Source organism: Crocodylus porosus, unplaced genomic scaffold (genome assembly GCF_001723895.1).
Source record: "Crocodylus porosus isolate Cpor-Errol unplaced genomic scaffold, CroPor_comp1, whole genome shotgun sequence".
Taxonomy (NCBI): Eukaryota; Metazoa; Chordata; order Crocodylia; family Crocodylidae; genus Crocodylus; species Crocodylus porosus.
In genome coordinates, this window is record NW_017728928.1 from 13,522,934 (window position 1) to 13,544,490 (window position 21,557).

The 21,557-nt window shown below is 49.9% G+C and overlaps 1 protein-coding gene across 2 annotated transcripts in view; it reads right to left on the bottom strand.

Annotated features, from left to right (window-relative positions):
* CYGB (cytoglobin) overlaps nucleotides 1–8,921 on the bottom strand; it is a 46,552-nt gene extending 37,631 nt beyond the window's left edge. Inside the window, exon 1 of one of the 2 annotated variants that reach the window (XM_019542660.1) lies at nucleotides 8,393–8,921. In XM_019542660.1, coding sequence (XP_019398205.1) covers nucleotides 8,393–8,535 — 143 coding nt within the window. In that variant the 5' untranslated portion in view covers nucleotides 8,536–8,921. The remainder of the gene's footprint in view (nucleotides 1–8,392) is intronic. The other variant, XM_019542659.1, reaches the window with a different exon arrangement.
* Nucleotides 8,922–21,557: the final 12,636 nt, after the last annotated feature.

Consider the following 21,557-nt stretch of genomic DNA (forward strand, 5'->3'; position numbering starts at 1 on the left):
AAGAGAGATTCTCTCAGGAAGGCTTCTCCATCCATCCACCATCCTACAGACCACATCACTCCCCTGCTTCTCCACCGTGCCCCACTTTTCCTCCCAATCGCCAGTACTCAAACTGACCCCAACACACTGCCACACACTCCTTCTCCTGTATGACAGCATCTAACATCCCTAAGCAATCACACAGAGCAGCGATACCAGAAAGTGTGTAGAACATGTCCGTCCTGCTAGCTAGGGTTGACCCTGTGCATGCCTTCAACCAGCCCCAGCCACCCCTCCTCACCTGCATCTTACCATATAGCCACAGCAAATTGGCTTTTTATCCCTCCAGCAGAGCCCTTTTAGGAATCAGTCTCCCCACTACTTGCCTCAGCTTCTCCTTCTGTGCTTGACTCTAGTTCCCAGCAGTAAAGAAAGGAGGGGGGTGCAGAAGGGCTAGACATCGAGGACAGGAGGTGGGAGGTTTGTGGTTGGAAGGCTCTGGGCTTGTAACCTGCAGTAGGTGGGTGAGTTTGGAATATGCTGGAGGCAGAAGCAGGTGAAGAGAAAAGTTCAGCCTCAGGACCTGAAGGCCAGTGGTGCTCCCAGGATGGGGCTGGACAGCCAGTGAGAGCTGAATTTGGGGGTGTAGTTGGTCGGGGAGTCCAGGTTTGGAGATGGCCTAAGTAGCATCCCTATGCGGCCAACAAGTGTTCCAGAAGCCAGGCTGTAGGACCAGTTAACCTAGATGGGATCCCTACCCATCCTGCATGACCTTCAGGCAACTCTGCTAGGTGAGTTGGGACTTTTGTAGCACTGGAATCCTTAATATTGTTGCCTACTGCAATTTTTCTTGCCTTTCCTGCTTCTAAAGTGCTTTTGCAAAGTTCACACAAAGTATCTGTTTATTAAGCCTGAGGGTTTCCATGAGTTTTCCAAAGTAGTCTTGCTGTGTTTGCTCATTAACTCAGCTGAGCCAAATTTTTCCAGGCAAAACATTCCCTCACTGCCTCCCCAAAAGGCATAGTCACTTCAACCAAGACACATGAGGAATTCATGACAAATTAGTCTCAGTGCTTTGGCCCCCCAAAATTTAATAAATGGGGGGGGGAAACAGGTTGCAACACTTTATTTTGATGTTTCAAATCATTGCAACATGTTGATCCCAACCTGACCTTTCATTTTTGTAATGTGTCTGAATTTAACAAGAGAGAAAGAGAAAGGAGGCAGGGGAAACACATTGGAAACCAAATATTTTGTTTTACATGGAACAAAAAATGTTTTCCTGCACCTTGAAATTCGTTTGGTTTCGAGGTTTGGTTTGGGCTTGTGTTCCTTGTTGGTTTTCTCTTTCGTTTTTTGATTTGGCAAGAAAACCCCAGAATTTTTCTATTGAGTTGACCTGAACATTTTTAATGTTTTGCTTCAGTTAATGAACTCACTTGGCCCTGCTCTTTACTAAAGCTGTTTGCATTTAAACCTAATGGTGCCCATGGCTTTTGGAGTGCTTATGTTCAACACCCTTGACAAACACTGGCTGGCCCAAATCCTGCTGTTTCAGAGAGGAGAAAACTCCTCTCAGAAGCAATGGGGGCTGCTTCTCTATTTATAATGACTCCTCTTTAGATGACTCCGGTTGGTGTGTGAGAGAGTGTAGGAGAGAGAAGTGTAGAGCACCAGGCAAGGAAGATATTCTGAGGCTGAGAAGAAGCTGAAACTATAGCTGTGAAAATTAAGATGAAATCCATCTTAAAAGGACATAGGCTTGGTGTATTGATCTCTAGAAATTATAGTGGAGAAATGCCAGAGCTTTGTAGACCCACAAACGCTAGTTCAGAATGACTGCAGTGTGTTGCAGTGGCTTTGCTACTTCTGTTACTGTTGGTGCTTGATGCAGTTATACAATTTGGTATGCTCTGAAAAGAGCAAATTAAAGCGTCCAAGGTTTTCACCAAAGAGATCGAAGGGGCATCTATCATTCTTCAGTGCCTACATCTCACTCTGTGGGCAGGTTGCTCATATGTGTGCACTGCAAATCTGAACTGCATCGCCACAAAAGCTGTGGGATTTTGTTCATGCCGTGTGCATATGTGCTTGCAGTCGTTAGATGTGTCTCTTTGTCAGAAGTGTGTTTGTAAGATTTTCAAGGTCCTCCAGGGAATTAGATCCCCACTGGCTTTCAGCAGGAGCTTATTCTCAGGGGTATTGTTACATATCCCATCCTGTGTGCACAATGGTGTGTGCTTTCTGCATGCATGCAACGCCAGGATGTGTGCAGTGTATTTGCCTGTATAAGATTCAGCAAGCGTTCAGTGACTGTGTTGGGACTGATGCAGATCTGTACTGCTGTAAAGCAAGATAAATGGGCTTTCTCTCCCACGTATCATTTCTTATTAACAGAAATAACAAGGTGTTGGGATCTACAGCTAACTCTCGGCAATAAAAGTATCTTCTAGGTGGGGTACAACCTACAATGCGAGCTGCTGAAAGTGACTGCTACTCGTATTTGTGCACAGAGCTCAACTACAGAACAGCAGGAGCTCTTTATAAAGGAACAATTCTCATTCTCCCTAGGTTGCTTTTGGGGAGGCTGCAGCCCAGAGAAATGAAGTAGCTTGTGGGACACTGCAGAGGCAGTGCCAGGGACAGAGAGGAGGTCTCCTGGGGTACAGCAAGGTGCCTACTTCCCCCGGCTGGGCTGCGTCCCCTTCCTTGCCTGCATGTTCCCACTGAAATCTGGGTTCACTGGCATCAGCAAGATGTTGCTTAGGGGGACAAGGCAGCAAAGCTGGGCCCAAGTTCTGTTCAGCTCCTGTTTTCTGAAGGCTTAAGCACATAGTTGTGAAATCAGTAGTAATGTTGAATGCCTTGGCCTGTGGTTTCCTCAGGGAGGAAGACAACTGAGATGAGATTGTGTTTCCTCAGAAGGGCGGATCACCCACCACAGAGGGTCAATTAGTGCGATCCTTTTAACCACATAGCATTGATTCCCAGGGTCTGGCGGTAGCATAGTAAAATTTATTAGCATCATTTATGTCCCAGTAGCCCCTTGAGGCCCCCAGCAGCATCATGCTCTGGCTGCTAGAGAGGGAAAGAGGAAGGATTATCTAAGTATTAGGGCAGTCGCCTGGGAGCTGACTCCCTGCTCTGCTACAGACTTCCTGGGTGTCCTTGAGTAGCTCACTTTGCCTCTGCATGCTTCAGCGCCCACTCTGCCCAATCAGTAATAGCACTGCCTCATGGGGGCACTGAGAGGACGTTGTGATCGAAGGCATGGTGACAAGGACCACGCAGATGCCAGCAGCAGAGGTCAGCTGTGCACATGCGCACAGTAAAAATGCCCGCTCAAAAGAGACCAGGCATGCTGCCCATGGGCAACTCACTTCACCTCAGCTTCCTCTCCCAAGTCCACAGCATATACATGTCTGAGTCACGTACAGGGGCCAGTCAGCACTGTGACAGTACGGCAGCCAGCTCCCAGCTACCCTGTCTCAAACAGGACCCCTGGTCTGTGCTATCCGCACTGAGAGCTGACCCCTCCATCAGGTGGGGATGGCCCAGGGAAAGCAGCCTTGGGTTGTGCCTGGAATCACGAGCTTTCTGTCTACCCAGAACAGGAGCCAGGAGGAGCAGCCCGCGTGTGCTAGGACCCAAGGGGCTTTGACCAAGGCAGAAGGAGAAGGAAGCTATTTCTTGCCGCAGGGCAGGACTCAGAGCTACTGAGCTATCGGCACCTCCCTTCCAGTCGAACAGCATTTTAGGGTAAATAATTGTCATGCACCAAAAAATACCAAGTCACCTCATCCTCTTTCAGCCCCACCTATGCCCTCTCATTGGGCTGCCAAAGGGCCGCGGCCTGCATGCCTCACTGTTTCCAGAAGAAGTGCCTGGACTCTGGCCTGGCGATTGTGTTTCCTACCTGGCTGAGCTGGTTTGCAAACACAGCGTGCTCTTTCAGGGCATAGGGCCACGGTGCCCAGGCCTGTCGCCATGCATTTGTATGACTCACCTCTGTGCGTCAGACATTCCCAGCCTTCCTCTGTGAATTTGCAGTTTCGGGCTCTGGGTCTGTCATAGAAAGCAGTGGCCACTGCCCCTTGGCTTTGCTACCTCCAGCCCTGGGCCTTGTATTTGTTAGCACAGTACAACTCTGTGGGTGTCTGTGAAGGACTAAGCCATTTCCAAATGGGAGAACCAGGCACAGAGTCTGCCCCTGCCCATTCCAGACAGACACAGATAATTGAATGGGAAAGGTGGGGCAGAGGCAGAAACAGGTCCCAGTTTTGCATAGGGCATGAAGACAAACCCTAAATTTGCTCCTTGACCCTGAGAACAATGAGCAACAAGCACAGCTGCTTATTTTTGGCCTGTCTGGCTTAGCGGATTCATCAGGTGGGTTGCTGTTAATAGGACCTGGAGCAATTTATTTGCCTGCCATCTGCTACCAAGTCACTGGGTGTCCTTATCCAAGTCACATTTTGCCTCTGGCAGAAGGCAGGACAGGGCAGCACCTTGGAGACTAAGGTATGAGCTTTTGTAGGCAACAGCCTGCTTGATCAGATGTGTGTGCCTCAGTTTCCATACACAGGGACCGATGCTCTGCCTGCTTTGTAACTCCCCCGGCAATTTGGAGAGAGTGGGCTGGGAAAGCTTGCTGCACCTGTATGGGTGGGCCACATGCTCTCTGATACAGATTGGCTGTCACTTTGCCCATGCATACGAGTACAGCGGGGGATGCACGTGGTCTGAGCGTACCAACAAGCCAAAACACTGTGACCCTTGTAGTTGTCGAGCTGCTGAATCATTTATGAGAAAGTAAAAGAAAAGCATGACTCCATCTCCTTTCCCCCCTGGGCCTGCCAGCAGCCTCTACACATGACCTAGTTCTCCTGGAGGGAGCTATTGCTGATGCCAGCTGTGAAATGTGAAGGCGTGCCGGAGTCAGCCGGGGGAGAGCCGTTAACACAGGTACTGACAATTGAAGCCAGGGCTGTCCTGTTTTTATGATGCACGAATTTCCCCAGGGAGCTCTGGGGTGAAAACGGTATGAAAGCTCAGTTGAGAGCCAATTTCACCCCTGGGAAGGAGGCTTGGCTCTCAGTTTTGGAGCTTCTTAATCTGTCCTTAGAACTCAGCGCTACCCCTGTCCTCTGCTGTCCCTCTGGTTGCCCTCTTCTCCAGCATGGGGTGAAGGCTGTGCATTAACATCTATAGATGGCCTTTGTGAGGGAGCTGTGAGTCACCTGCAGTGTGTCATGTCACAGGGACAATTGAGATCTTTTGGTTTTGCACCAGGGAAAAAAGGATGGGTCACTTGCTATAACCTAGAACCCTTCCTGCTCTTTCCTGCACCCCCACCTCCTTCCCATTGCCACAGGCATCTTGGCAGAGCTCTGGCTGGCAAGAAAGGCAGCCATACAACCCCAAATCTACCTACGTAAATCCCAGGTGCTAAGTTTTAAATAACTCATTTTCCCACCCAGCTCCTGCCTCCCTGGGAATCCTTTTCTTTGCCAAGCCAGTTGCTCTGGCTTTGTTAGCTGGCACTGCCTTGGGGACAATGACAAGGAAACCCCAGCCTGCAGTTCTGGGACATTTAGAATTAAGCATCAAGCAATGCCCTGGGTCTCCAAACAGCCCTGGACATTGGGAAAGTTTGGATGCAGCTCAGGAGTTTACAGCGAGGGCCCCTCTGTGCCTGTCTCTCTTTCCCCTTTCCGATTGCTTTTCAGGCTGTTGTGCAAACCCAAAGCTGAGGATGCTCTCTGACCCCTTGCTTCTCTCAGGAATCATTAGGATTACTTGGAACTTGATTTTTTTTACAGCACATTGACAGCCAAAGCAATGTGCTTGGCTCTCCAGGGCATCTGCCTGTTGTGATGACCACAGGCTTTGCTTTCTTCTCTTCTCCTGTGTTCCTTGTTAGCCTCTCCTCCTACCGCCACCTTCCTGCCCCCTTAGTGTGTCAGCTACACTTGCTGCACATGCGTGCAGCATCGCAGAGATGCTCGGGACTGTGTCACATATCCCATGCCTCGTACCCACCCTCCCTGAAACCACTGATGAACTGGAACTGTTCTGTCCACTTGCAGGTGCCAAGGTGAACTCTCCACTGCAGCCTTTCAGCAGGAGATTGAGGGCAGGAGTCCAGGACATCTGCAACGCTGCGTGACTAATGACTACCCCATGTTCCATCAATCAGGTGTCCATAGCTGCTCCTCTCCCCTCAGCATCCTAAGAACAAGACTCCACGCTTCAACACCACCCACCAGTTGCCCTGGAGGAGAAGGCAGGTGTCAAAAGAGTCCGCCCTGAATCAGAAGCAAAGGCTGCTTTGGACAGAGATGGGGCCAAATGATAGGGCTCAGATCCCCCTCCATGCTGGAGGTGTTCAGTCGCACTTCTACTGATGGGAAAAGCTGCAATAAATATCCAGTATGGGTTTCCCTAACTCTCATGGGTGGAAAATGCTGGGTACTTGTGAGCCTGCAGGTAGCAGCATGCAGCAAGGTCAGGCAAGCAGAAGGCAGTCATAGAAAAAACAGCCAGAGCCTTTGGAGCCAAGAGGACCATCAAGAAACCTCCAGCCAGAGCTCAGAGACCCCTCTTCACAGAACAGCCCCTCAGCACGTCCCACTCCCCTCCCGCCTCCTCATTGTGGCTCAGGTCAACCCCCGAATGCCTAGCTCTCGGGCCTTGTTTGAATGCAAGCCCAACTTGAATCTGTCCTTGCCCAGTGCTGTGGGGCCTTGGGGCTGGGGTTCAGCCCCTGCTGGAAGTGGGGCAGGAGAAGCAGGCATGCGATTCAAGTGCAGATCCTGGGGGGTGAAGAGGTTGGTGCTTTGAAATGATGTATGGAGGTGCTGGAGTAAAAGCCTTGCCTGAAGGCAGTGGCAAAGCTCCCACTGATTTCAGTGGAGCCAGGGCTTCACCCGAATGGTATATTAACTAGGGCAGGAGATCCCCCAGGATGGGGCATCCCGGGCAGAGAATACGCCCGACTAGTTCAAGCTCCGACACAGAGAAGGCTGAGGGATGGCTGGTGGTCCTTCGCTGGAAGTAGCCCCCTCCAGGAGAGTCCCACTGGGGGCGCGTGTTCAGATGCCTGCAGTCGGACGGACAGGGGCCGGCAGGCTTTGCCCACACATCTCATGGGATCTCTGCTGACCCGGTAGCTCCCGTAGGCTCAGGGTGGCCCCCCTCCCAGGAAACTTTCAGATTTGTACGAGTGAGAAATGCATCCGACCAAGTGTCTCTCGGAGCAGGGGTCAGTCCTGAGGCTGATCTCTCCAGAGCAAGGTTTGCACCTGGATTTTGAACACCCCAGTGTTAAAACAGTGGGGATTTCAGTTTGGGTTAAAGTGGCCAAAAAAGGGGCTCTGGGCAGCTTCCCCCCCAGCGCTTGCAGGGGTGTAGAGCAGGAGGTTTATGTTCAAGTCTATATAGCAGGCATCTTTGCTCAGCTCAAGGGGCAATTGGTCATTGTTTCTGTCTGTAGCTGTTCCTCTCCACCTGCCCACCCATCACTGGCTTCTCCTGCAGTTCCTCCTCTCCCCGGAAACCCAAGGCCTTGTCGCCCTCTCCCCTACACCAGGCTTCCTCCCCTGACTTCTCATTTGGGGAGCCAAAGGGCTTGAGACAAGACTGCCTGAGGCTGTGCTGTCCCCAGGGAATATCAAGAGGTTCAGGAGCACAAAAATACAGTCAAAATTCAATGAATAGTGAAGCACTTGCCGAAGGGGGAAACAACCCCTCCAGCCCAGTCCATCTGCTTGAAATGACACCCCCTCCCCCCAGCTCCCTCCTCTGACAAACACCTCTCCCTTTACCTGCAGGTCTCTGGTGGTCCCTAAGGTAGTCACCACATCCCGCTCCCAGTGCAAAAATGTTTTGTGCATCCAAAGCTCACAGACCTATTTTCACATCCCCCCGTCCCCCAGTCCTGCTAGTGACCTTCCGCCCATCCTTAGCAGACAACTTCTGCATTGTTCTTTGTAACTGATGCTCTAGTTCGACAAGCAGATGGTGCCATCGCAGACACACCTGTTTTGGTTGCATCTTGGCTTGCGAGTTGCAGGATTTCACCCAAGACCCTGGTATATGCCATGCCATCAGCAAGGATCTAAGTAGAAACCACTGAGCAGAGCCCGGTACAGCTCTTCCCTCCTCCTACACTCCCCCCACCTCCAGCCACAGAGTATAAGGTGACCTTTCCAATTGAAATACTGCTTCCCACAAACTGTATTAAAAGGGTCCCCCCCATAGCATATTGAAATCAGGAGCGCTGTGAAATCGTTCCTGATCAGAGCCAATAATTACTGAGAACAGTTCCTCTCTAGCCATCACTCACTTCATTTTGATTTTATTATTATTTTTGCTCGCTTTGTTTCTTTCTTTTCTTTTTTTTTTTAAATACCTGATTAGTATGGAGACCCCGACATCCTCGCAGTTGGCATATACTCTGCTCCAGGTCTCTTGAATCACCTTTTTCTCAGCGTCTGACATGTCTTCACTCCTTTCCCATCTCTCAATCTCCATTTCTCCCTGGACTTTCTCCATGAAAAACAGCCGGCACAATCCTCCAGGAAGCCAGGAGGAGATAAAGAGAGATGTGTGTGCGTGTGCGCTCGTGTGTGTGTATCCGTGAGGACAGAATAGGTGTTTGTTCTGTGGTAGTGTGGGTGATACCGTCTGCGTGTGTGTGTATGTGTGTGTGCTTGTGTTTGCGTGGGGGGGGGTATGTAATTAAAAAAATATCCAGGAGATATAATGTATGAGATTAGATTTCAAATCTTCTAGTGCTGTCCATTGCCGTAGTTTGCTTCAGCTCGGCATAGATGTATGACTCTGACTCTGATGGGGAACTGACTAAAAGTAAAATATTCAAAGGCATTGCAAGACCAGCCTCTTTACCAATGTGTGAACGTGAGCTCACTTTCTCTCTCCTCCTCCTCCTCCTCTCTCTCTCTCTCACTCAATGTCTGTCTGTATTTCTCTCTCCCCCCCAAACAGGGCGAAATGAAAAAGTGGTTTTGTGGAACATCAGGATCGTCTGCCTTGGAGATTTTATGACTAAAAGTCTTTTTTTTTTCCAGCCCTTGTAAACAGCTCTGAGAAAATGCAGCATCCAAAGTGAACAGTTAAACTTATCTCAACAGCTGGCTTAGCCGCGCTGTGCCTTTTCTGCTTTCTCTTGCATTACCTAATTTTGCAGGAGATTGTGCGTGGAAGGCAAAATCCCTGCTTGGCTCTGATTTCTAGTCCGTGCCTGTGGGGATAAGGTTGGCTTGGAAGGCAAAGAAGTGGGAAACACCTCTGAAACAAACGGCTATATTGAGCAGGATCTCGGTGATCCCAAAATGTGCTTTCTCTCCCTGCTTCCAACTCAAACCTTAGAGGAATTTGGGTTGCGTGAACTGAACGCAGTGGCACAATCCTAATGCTTGCTGTTGTTCTTTTGTCCGAGATTTTATTGTTAGGATGTTCCACATTTCAGGTAGTGTTTTTGGCAGGCAGGGAAGGAGATGGAGTTAAAGGAGAAGAGAAATTCCTGGGTACTTGTGCTGCGGATTATTCCCCCCCTGCCCCTCCCCCACCCCCAAATGACCTTTCAAACTCATTGAAAACCAGGAATTCTGGATCTGCAGCCCGATCTCTTTGCTCGCCAAGAAGGAAAATACTACAGGGGCTTATAACAACAGACGGTACCTGAAGGAAGATTGGAAGCAGAGAAATAGGCTGGAAAAGCCTGTGTGTGTAACCGTGTGTGTCTTTTCTTAATTGCTTGCCTAGGTGCACGCTCAGATTGAGAGAGAGCGGGATCAAGACAGACAGATCAGACAGACGGGCAAAGACTGCTGGGTCCATGTTAGAGATGGAGAAAGGGATGCAGCAAGAAGACAGCTTGACAGATGGAACGGGTGCAAAAGGCACAACTGATGCGTGCAGAAGAGATAGCGGGTGCCCCTGGAAGGGAGGGCAGCCGCACAGCCGGGCAGGATTGTTTTCCAGAGAAGGTCCCCTGCCGCGTACAGCAGAGCTGCAGTACCAAGCTAGCCCCCCACAGCAGAATAGGCATGCAGCCTGACAGGCACGGCAGAAGCTGCTACAGCAGGCGGGTGCCTCGGGAGCGCACCCTGGGAGTTGCTACGGCAGACACAGCCTATAGCCCAGGAGTGAGCAGCAGACCTGCCACAGCAGGTAGCCATGCATGTTCCCCTGGAGACACCGCAGGCTGGGTCCAGAATGAAGTCTGCGGTGCTGCCTCTTGAGGACTCGGGCGTTCCCCTTTACGGTGGGACCCGAGTACCAGTCTCTAGGGCACTCATCCGCCCGGCTCCCCTCTGGGAACGTCCTGACTCTGGACAACCAGAGAGGAGAGCTCCCCAAGCGTTTTTCCACAAAGATCTTACCCTTTTAAGCTGCTCCCTGACTTGGAGGTGGCCTGTCTCGTGATTTTTATGTGTTCTGGGAATACTACAATTCCCCCTTCCGTCTGAGCAAAACTTTCACACAGCAACGGGAGGGAAGGCACGTTTAGCGAACACGAGTGAAAAGCTCTGGTAGAGGTGGGCAGACAAGGGTCTTCGGGTGAATCTGATATCTTTTCCTAGACCAACTTAAATAGTTGGAGAACAATGGTAGAGATGGGGCGCACAGCAGAGGCGGGTAAGAGACTGAACTTTGGTACCTGCCATCTGGCATTGGGCAGGGGCATAAAATGTGGTAATTGTGCTAGTTTCCATGATTTTTAGTGGCTCCTGATAAGGAAATAGGCAGAGGGATTCAAGGCAGGGAAAGCCCATGAGATCAGTGTTAATGCAGTGTTTGTACAATCCTATCTGTTGATTATGCAACCAGCCAATGGCTTATGTTGCAATATTGATTTACAATTGGGGTAAAATTAGTTTCCAGCGTAGCACAGTCATTTCATGGCTGCTTTCTCCAATGCCTTACTCCTTATGGACCTGCCCCTGGCCCAGGCGATAAGAATCTGCCCACTGTTTTCATCAGGAGCTGAATCAAACGTGACAGCACGACAAATACATCTATGCGATGCAGCTGTAAAGTAGGGCTGGTCATCGGTTGTCGTGTTAAGTCAGGACCTGGGAGACACGGGTACTTTTCTTTGTTCTGCCACAAACTCTCCGGGTAACCTCTGGAGTATCGCTTAACCCAGTGAGTCTCAATCTTTTTAGACTCAACATACCCTCTGGTAGGCTCGTGACATCCCTTAGACAATGCCAGCTCCTAAATTTTCCCTTGTTTTTTGACCATGGCAAAATAAGAGAGTGATTCTCCCATCTCAAACAACTCAGAAAGCCTATCGCAGGTTAGAGTGCTGACACTCTGGGGTCCTATCTTGTGACTCAAGTTTGCACAGCTAACGGTGCTGACATCATGCTGCAGCACCCAGACAGCACCCAGTGCCTTACTGCCTTAGCTTCTCCTTTTCCCCATTACCCCTACTACCTCTACATAACAGCACAGCAGATATCACAAGAGGTGCTGAGATGGTAACGCACATTAAAGACCATGGGTGCTCATACACCATATGGTTCTGAGGCCACATAGGTATCTTAGACAGTAGCAATGTTACTACGCAGGTGAGGCCCTGTCTATCTCAGGTGTGCATTCGCAAGAGATCTAACACATGGTAAGTCTACCTCCCATATCACTGCGCTTGTTTGCAGTAGGCTGACAGGACCCCGTCAGTATTAGACCCACTCGGTGCTAGGCGCTGTACAAACAGTGGGCAACGTGCCCCGGCCCAGTAGACAGGGTCCGCCGGGCAGCCCAGCAGAGGAAATGGCCAGTGATCTGTTGATGCCTTTCTTGTAGGCATTGCTGGAGAAGTGAGATGTTTGAAGGGGTCTGACAGCTGGAAGAGGGCTGAGGGGAGCAGAGTGGGTGCTGTCTGCCTGGCGGGTGAGGGAGCAACCTGGAAAAAAACCCAGAAAAAATCATGGATGTGGCTATGAGGAAAACAGAATGGAAGAGGGGACTTCCAGCCTGGCCCCTTGGCAGGGCTGAGGAGGTTGGGGGGTGGGTGCAGGGATGAGGTCAGGCCAGTAGGAAGAGAGAACTTGTCTGGCGGGTACACTTGGGTCTGGACACGCTTGCCTGAGTGTTTATGTGCTTGTGTGTGCGTGTGGGTAAATGCACTGAAATCCTTTCCAAGTCTCTCTCCCTTCATTCCTATCTCCTTGCCTTCCTGCTCTGCGCTTTTCACTTTCCCCTGGTCCATCTAAGAGCTGCCTTCCCTCCTGTATCACTCACCTGCCTTTTCTGTCTGCCTTACCCCCCCTCTTCTGTGCCTTTGGCACTAGGCCCCCTTCTCTCTCTGCCTCTTTTCCTTTCAGCCACCCCACCTTCCTCTCGTCTCCCTCCTTTCTTTCTCTCTGCCATGCCTCCCATCTTCGCAGCTCGCCTCCCCACCCCCCGTACCAGAGCTCAGGCCGTCAGGCTGCCTCCGTGCTGGCGTGGAGATGCCAGGAGGCCGACCTGCTGCTTGTCAGGGAGCGCGGAGATCAGCCACTTGTCAGCTCCAAGCTGCTCGGGAGACAGACGCTGCTGGCTCCTGTCTCCGCTTCAGCTCAGCGGGAAAAGACCAAGTGCATTGCTGGGCATCCTCCATTTTCACCCCTGCGGGAGGTGCCATATAATGCATCGCAGGCCCGTTGAACCACTGCTTTCCCCCAGGCTCCTCTTCTGCCTCTCTCCATCTACCCAGCTTTAATATTCTGCCCTGTCTCACTTCCCTGCCTGCCTGTGCCAGCTCTGTTCCCTCTCCCACTCCCCTTTGCTCTCCTACGTTGCCTCTTCTGTTCCATGAATCTGTCAGGAGCCAGGAGAAATGTACTTGGCTCCTGGTCCCCGAGTGGGAGGTAAGCTCCAACCCATACTCCTGCTCTGAACAGCTTTGAACTTGGGTGAAGTTCATCCCGTGCCCGGCTTCCATAACTAGACTATGTCTCTAAAGGGCAGGGCTGAAATCGGAGGTCTCGACACTCCTGACCTTTGAGGCAATTGAAATCTGGATCCAAATTCTGCCGTTTGGCTCTGTTTCTGCTCACAAGTGGTTGCTACCCTGTAAGTCTGTTGGATCTTCCCTGTGCCTTGCTTTGCAGTTTGATACGTGCCTTTAATTCTAGTTCTCAGAAGGCTGCAAGGCACTTGCTTCTCTTGGGGATATTATAGACTGGAACCAACTCTAGGTTTTCCCTTGTATTTCTTTCTCCTTATGCAGGCACAGACCTGTTCTTCTGGTTCACCCTGATAGTCAGACCAGGAGAGTCTCATCAGCTCCATCAAAGCTGAGAGTTTTTTTGCATTTGCAGAAAATTCAAGGGAGGCTCAGTCCTCTCCAGAAGGAGCTTTTGGGGTTAATGTCCATGTTTATAAGTTAATTCCTGCTTTAGAATCTGTGTTACAGGAATTAAGAGCTGAGAAAATCCCCAGGAAAAGGCTGGGGATGTGCTGATGCAACCCCTTCTTCACTTCCATTTCTCAATCAACATGCCTGAAAGTTATTTTGTGAGGAGACAGCTGTCCTGCATGGACGGGGTAGATGCCTATTCCTAGGGCTGTCTCCTCCCTGCATCCTTGCCCCGCCACCATAAGGCATATCTTCTGGCCTCCTGAAGGGAAAACTGATGCTCTGTGTTGGTGCTTTTTTTTGGCTTGGAGATCATCACTGGTCTTTTTTTCAGGGCTGCTGAAACTAAGCCTTTTGGCCTCTGGAAGGGAGTGCATGGCATTAACCATGGTGACTTGCACTGCAATTTCTCTCTTTCTTTATTTTAATCTAACCCCATGCCTGACTAGGAAGTCCTGGGGTGTAAAAAGACTTTAGGAAGTGAAAGAGACTCAGAGAAGTTCCCGTCCCAGCCAAGAGCCCCGGCAGGGCCAGGTTTTTGCCTAAAACCCATTTAAATGCTGTGTTTCCATTGCGGGCTTCCCTGACGGCTGATCACTGAGGGGCTTGTGTGCAAACAGCAGGCAGGTCGAGTTCTGCTTGCTGTCACTGAATTCAGCTGGGCCGCAAAGGTATCACCCCAGGCAGAGTGAATGTGTCCATGTGCTATATCTAATCCTGCTGCATAAGCTTGAGCTTCAGGGAAAACATGCAGAGGGTTAACGCATCCTCCAAAAGCAGATGCTGTGAGATTAGCTGTTTCCTCCCCCTTCTCTTTGCTGGGGGTAACCCTGCTGCAATAGCACCCCAATGCCTTTCAGTTAGGGATCCTTGCTTTCCCCATTGTGCCCATCCTCTATACTCCTCATGGCTGGGCTGAGCAGGGAGCACAGCACTGATCGGAGGTTGTCCCAGAGGAGGCAGCCAGATGCTGTGGAGTGGGGGCGGGGGGGGGAGGGTGAACACACACAGGGTTGTGCCATGGCTCTTATGTGTGGTAAAGAAGCAGATATCAGGGGTATAAGTGTGGAAGGCAGGTCCCTTCAGGACACCCACGACTCTCTCCCCAACCTCAGCCAGCGATGCACCCACTGTCCTCATGAGGTGCATCCAGAAGACTGGCTCCTTCTACAGTGCCCATGAGAAGGGATCCAATCCTCATTTTAGCTGGAAGCAAACATTTCACTCATTCCCTTGTGCTAGTTTCCCTGGTGCCTTCTGAGCTGGTCCTGGGTCGAATGGGAGGAAGCCGGTGGGATTCAGAGCTGAGCACCTTGGCATCACTTAACAGGACACTGGTGTTGGTCAGATTGGTGGGGAGAGTGGGGCTATCTCGCCCCTGACATCTGAGAGACACTCAAAGCCATAAAGGATGTGAAGCTGAGCATCATATGTCTGTAGCAGGAGCCTTGGTGCTCTAGAAAGCCCTCTTGGGTGGGTTAGGGACTGCAAGGAGCATTCAGCTGTTACGGGGTATAACGGGACTCTCTGCAGGTCTGTGCAGCTAATGGTCCCAGCGACCAGCTGCATCACTGAAGAGCTACGTATACAATATGCTAGCACATGCCAGGTGCCAAGGGGGTTCTCCCTCCCATTCCTGGAGAGCCTCACACAACTATCTCCATAGGAGATGGCCTGGTGCAATAGATAAGCCACAAGGGCAACAACCATAGGGCTTTTTCCACATAAGCACTCAGCACTGGGGTAGCCAAAGGTGTGCATTTAAACCAATTCACTTAGGCTAACAAAAGTCCCTACGTGGGGCTTCTTATTTTGCCTGAAACCAAACTTTATTCAACTTCACTTAAGTGGACTAGGATCAGGCTTATAGATACACACATGGTCCACCTTGGGGACAGATTTGCTCCCAATGGCAGCAGCCTGGAGAGGGCTGCTCCCACCCTGCTCAGCTCCCTGGCAGGATAAGCCTTTCTTAAACTGAAATAAGCATGTTCTCGCAAGAGTCTGCACTGGTTTAACTAAACTGGTTTAAAACCCCATTTAACTGAAACCTGTTAAATGTAGACAAGGCCTGTGGCTTTGTTAGAGCAGCTGAAGAAGAGCATTCCTGAGCCAAGACCCCTGCACTGAGAGCACTCGGCCTCCCTCCCTCTTCCAAATAATTCATGAGAGGCTGTTAGTTAAGAGCATCCAGTGGTTCTCAACCTTTTTAGACTCAGCTCTTAGCAAATGTCAGCTCTTAGTTTTCACTTGATTTTTGATGGCAGAAAAATGAGAGCGCAATTCTTCAGTTGCAAAGAACTCAGAAAAACCACAAAGGTCAAAATGCTTTTGACACTATGGATTTCTGTTTGAAATCTCTGGGTTTATCTAGCGAACAGTGTTTGCACACACCCGACAGTGCTAACATTACATAGCATCTCCTTTAAAGGATCTCACGACACCCCAAGATGGGTGAGAATCACTGTCCTAGCGGGTACACGGAGCATGCCAGTCTTATCGGTAGCTGGAACCTAACCCATGTTGGCCTCTACATATCCACGTGGCCTAGACACCGGACATATTGACACCAGTGTAACTTGCATTTGACACACCAATGTAAATTCACCAGTGTCCAGAGTGTACGGACAACCAGGTCTTCCAGGGGAGCTGCTGCAATAGGTGTAGTGCAGTCTCTTGCCATTAGGTGGCAGAGGAGCCAATAATAATAGTTTGTTTGCATTGAGCAAACTTTATCCCAGGATAGTAGCAAACACACCAGCCGTGTTGATCTGCCCCTGGTTTTCCCAGGTAACTTTTACCAGATTCTGATAAATCACCCTGGTGTACGCTGTGTGCCTGCTCCTTTCTCCCACTCTTGTAAAGTTACATGACACCAGCATAAATGGATTGTATGTCCAGGCTCCTTGGAAGCGTCTTGAACTGAATGCAAAGCTGAGTTGACAGGCACTGTAGCTGCAGAGAACGCCCCCAGGAGACAGCAGCCACATCTCGTGGTAGCGAACGCTTTAGCTCTTCGGGGGGGGGGGTCCCTAAGAAGAACGCTGCAAGGATCCACACTTCGCTTGTGTGTCTTCATCGCAGAGATGGGGTTTAACCAGCCAACCATGTGGCAAAGGGGAAGCCATGGTGGGAAGCTGGGAAGAGCAGCCCAGTGATCCCGAAGAGGATCAACCCCTCCTCAGAAGAGTCTGCCACCTGATATTTATGCAGACTAACACTTAGCCAGCTTTATGAAAACCAGAAGAGGATTAGGAACCTTCTGTGAAAACCGCAGAGGCCCTGGAGGCCTCCCAGACTGCGTGAACAGACAGCTATTGTGAGCTGGTTCCTGCAGGGTGCAGAGCCAAGGTAGGCAGTCCCAACCGACTGCTTGTATCCCTGCAGCAGGAAGCCCTGGGACGACTCTGGATTTGGCACAGGCTGGATTTGCAAAGGCAGGCCGGGAGCAGAGAGAAAGAGCAGCAAGTCAGGGCAGTGTTTGTGAGTGGTGACCATGTCAGTCCCACCCGGTCTTGGAAATGAAGTGAACGTGCCGGTTTTTCCCACAAAGTTCTGGAGAACTGAAACCTCGTGGTGAATCCTGGAGGGTCAGGCAGGGACACCTAAGTGGACAGGAGACACTCATCCAAAGGGAGTGATAGAAAAGGTGCTTTAATAACACCTGTGGACATGAACAAGCAAACAATTATATTGCCTTGAGGGGTAGGGGAAGGGAAACACCCTCTGGGACATGGTAGCTGATCTGTTGTAAAGGTTGTATCAGCCCACCCCATCCCACTGCAAGTGGAACTAAACCAGGATGACTGACCCCTAAATGAAACAGGAGGTAGTTTCATTACTGCAGCTTGGTCCCTCTTATCACAGGATAGAGCAGACAAACCAGTTCCAGTGGGCTGAAAAGCCCTGCACTACTCCCCTCTCCATTTTTAAAATTGTATAATTGCTTAGTCTGTTAATATTTTTAGATTGGATGGACGGATGGATGGGTGGATGGATGGACAGACTGATGGATGGATGGATCAGCAGTGGACTGATGGATGGAGGATGGGCTATAAGAGAGAGGACTGTGTCCGGCCCCTCCCTTGAGCATGCTCTGCCCCCTGTTCCAGCTGATTCTGCCAGCACCCCTCACCTCCGCCTCCAGACTCACATAAAGCACAGCAGAGAGACACCCTCAGCTTCTGCCCTCTCCCTCGCTGACTGCTCCCACCTTGGGCTGTGGTGTCCTTTGCTCAGTGTGTCCCACTAACCTGCTCCGTCCTCATGCCCTAGATTAGAGGGACAACAGAAAGAAGGTCCTGAGCTTGTCCAATCCCCCATGCAGCTGGGGGCATCTGAAATCCAGATCCAGATGTTGCTGTGAGATCCCACCCTGACTCCATCAGAGTCATGAGCACAACCCCTGTCAGTCGGACACCTTTGCAGCGAGCAGAAGTGACAGGACTATTGGGAATCAAGCTGACACTTCCAACAGGATTCTCTTTGTTGAAACTTTACTCTCTGAAGCTGGTCTGATCATGCCACGGGGAGCGCTGGAAAGGCAGGCTGCTAAAGTATTCATGTCATCTTGCATTTGGTGCCAGAACATGAAGCAAACACTGTCAAGGAACCTAGCTCCAGTTCAAAGACAAGCTCCAATTCTTATTCAGCTCACAATGCCATGCTTCCCATAAAGATTCATTGATTCATATCTTAAAAAGAAAAGCCTTCAGAACCCATTAATTCTGCCTTTCCATTCCATCCCTGCACTCAAGGTCTAGGGCAGGAAGCATTAACCAGGCTGCTCACATTACCTTGTCTTTGAAATATGTATCTCTCTATGTCAATCAAGCTTGTTTGGAACTGATTTACCACATTACAGAACAACAAGTTTCTCCAAGTGAGTTTACTGAATGTCAACTAGGCAGAAGTACTGATGCACAGATTTCTCTGGGCTGCTTCCAGCTGGGGAAAAGTTTTGCTAGTATAGAGAACGCCCTGAGATCATTACGTTAGGTGAACATAACAGGAACCATGGCTTATGGATCTCAGGCCACTCATCCTAGAAGGAAGTCCTTCCCCATTTCTGGTTACTGGATGCAGCACTGGAGTTATGTGTGGAGTCTACCCAGACAGCCTGCAGTTCTTGGACTACAATCTTGTACTGCTAGCAGTGACTTCTCTTGTACTTCTGATACCACCGAGGCACATTCTTCCTATGGTGGGGATGGCTTGCATGTGGAAGGGGAAATTGCATAGGTGGAAATGTACTGAGTTCCCTACTCCCAGCTCCAGTGGGAGGAGGTGATCTCACGATCTTTCCCCACAGAAGAATCAAGTGTTCTCCATCACAAAGGGCCATGCCATGCCATGCAGGTCTCGGGTGTGGGGGAAGGATATCAACAGGCATCTGTGAAGAGGATGTAGAGAAACTGTATGTTGATCAGTAAGCAGACTCTCTAGGGTCAGCACTAGGATTCGATCAAATGTCTCCCTATCCTTCTAATAAGGTTAGAAACCAATAGAAGCCACATCCTCTCATTCTCTCTTCCTTCTCGCTATCACTGCCCAACCAATACAATTAGGTAGCAGCCAACATCATAGTCCTGTGTTAAATTAGAGACTGTCCCACAATGACGGGCTTGCCCATAGATGATGGTATCTCTTTGGTTCTTCTAAATGTTGCCCCTTCTTGCTCTCATTCACCTGGGGCTCCAAAACAGAAATCAGGATGTCAGTGGGGAAAGCTGTGGTCACTAGCTCTTGTATGAGCTTCAGCAGCAGTAATTTTGGATTTTGTATTGGATTTTGACAACACTGGGGAAAAGGGAGCCTGGATAAGCACTGACATTTCTGAAAGTCATGAAAATTCAGTGCTTATGTCCCAACAATGAGCTGCCTATTACTAAAACAAAGAAGGTCAATTCTTGTGCAAGATAACAATAGGCTGGCACATATTCAGCCAGATACAGTGCCTTGGGCTCAAGTTTATATTTATATGGATTTAATAATGTCATACCATACCAAAAATGGTCCTAGGGCACAGTCTATGTGAAAAACATTCCTATATCACTATACACAGTGTGTTTCAGTAATTACTTAGAGTCAAGGAGTCTGATGGAGGTCTGAATCATTCAGCGTGTGTCTGATCAGCACTGTGTAATGTGAGCCTTAGCACCCACAAGGTATTTGATTCTGTGTTGTGATAAATTATTCACCAGCATTACAATCATCCTGGAAGGGAAGCTAAAGAGGTTACAGAAATGTTTCTTCTGATTTACATGTAAATCATCCCATCCTCCCAGCCTCAGAGATGAGTGAACCTTGAGCTCCAAGTTTGGATCAACTGTATAAAATCAGATCAGTGCATGAGTTTTAGACATTTTACTCTCAGAGTTGTTTTTTAGACTTTATGCATTTTTACCTGATCTCACCATGGAATGATAATCCATTATAAGGATATCAGAGTCCTGTGGCATTGTAGAGTTAAAAGGAGAGAGGTTTTGATCTGTAGTCCTGACTTGACCAACTGTATAAATCAGACTATTGGCACTAATTGGATTTGGATTTGGATCTGGATTCAAGAACTCCTGCCAGGCTCATGGTGGTTGTATCTGGCTTTCTCTTGACTTAATTTTTTTTTAAGCTGTTTTAAAAAGCGGAAGCTATGTGATATTTTCAAATGGCCAGATATAAATAGATAGCTTTGGGCCACGCTCTCCAGTCCTACTGAGGAGAGGTCTGAGAATGCAGAATCATCTCATCTTTATGGTACCTTCATCCGCACACACTTCAGAGGGCTAAGTCAGAAGAAAGCAGTGGGGTAAGAAAGCAGAAGAAAGCAGTGGGGTAATGGCAACGTTTGTGCAGTGCGTGGAGGGACGTACACAGGAGCGTTCTGGTTTGTGTGAGTTAGTCCTTTCAGTGTGGCGGAGTGTCCAGGTTGCCATTTATTCCTCAGCTCAAAGTGCAGAGCAGTGCACTTTGTCTGTCTAGGTCTATGCCCCTGCTAATGATATGGTGGCACTTTGTTTTACAAGGGCACTACTAATGCACTGTGGTTATCTTGCTGTAAAATGCTAGTGAATCAAGCACCTGCAACATTGACCCAGGTGAGGTTAGCACTGCACCCACTGCTGAGTTGGACTCTCCTGAACTGATCTCCCAGTAAGGAGATAGCTTCTTGTCTCCTCCCAGACTTTCCATCAGGTTTCCTAGCTTGTATGTCTGTCTGTTATCCCACAGTAAAGCAGCAGTGTTTGCGTTCCTGTGTCTGCCTGTCTTACAGCGGCTTCTTTCCTGCGTGCTCTCCTAAACCTGAAAATCAGCATTGCCTCTAGTCCTGTTTTGCACGGGAAAATGAACTGGCATGGTGCATGCTGTCATCAGACCAACAACAGAAGGAAAGAACTAAGAGGACTGGGGGGGGGGAAAAAGGGTCCTATAAGCATTCAGCTGAGATTTAAGAGGGGACAAAGGTCTCATGAGAAGTCCAATACAGAGAGTGTAGCTGAAGAGAGAGAGGTGCTGGCACCACACTGGAGGGAAAGAGAGAAGAGGAGGTCACAGAGACAGCGGAGAAGGGAAAGGGGAAGAGAGCTCAGATGGACAATTCTAAAGGAGCAGCTGGCTAGAGCAAGCCCCTGGGGCATTACATTCAGTCTTCAGGCTGTCAGATTATTAAAGGATGATCAGGGAGGGGCAGGGAGAGGAAAAATGGAGCTCTTCATAGAGAGAGGGATGTGGCAAGCAGGGGACTGGAGGGAAGGAGAGAGCACAGGGGGCACCTCCCTAGTGCAGTGGTGGGCAGGGCAGAGGAGGGTGTGCACTGGGGGTGCCCGCGTGCTGGACAGGCCACTACACAGCAGGGACCTCCAGCCTGTCACATCTCCAACTCGCCCACTGTTTGCAACTGCGGGGAAGCCCAAATCAATTAAGAGCTGAAGGTGTCATGGCCTCACAGCCCAGTCCCCTCCCCTCTGTGAAGGTCAGCGGAGGGTGTCCTCATTTGGTTGCCATTAATTACCTCTGATCCGGCAGTAATTCCTGCTAACACCACTCATGAGAGCCTTCAGGTGACCGATGGGAAAGCAGCCTGCCTGTTGTTGTATGCGTGGGAGCACCGGGGAGCAGACAGGACCAGGCAGAGGGCAGCTTTGCTGCCCTGGCCACAGCCTTCGGGGTAACAGCAGAGATGTCGCCGGCCTTCTGAAGTGCGTGG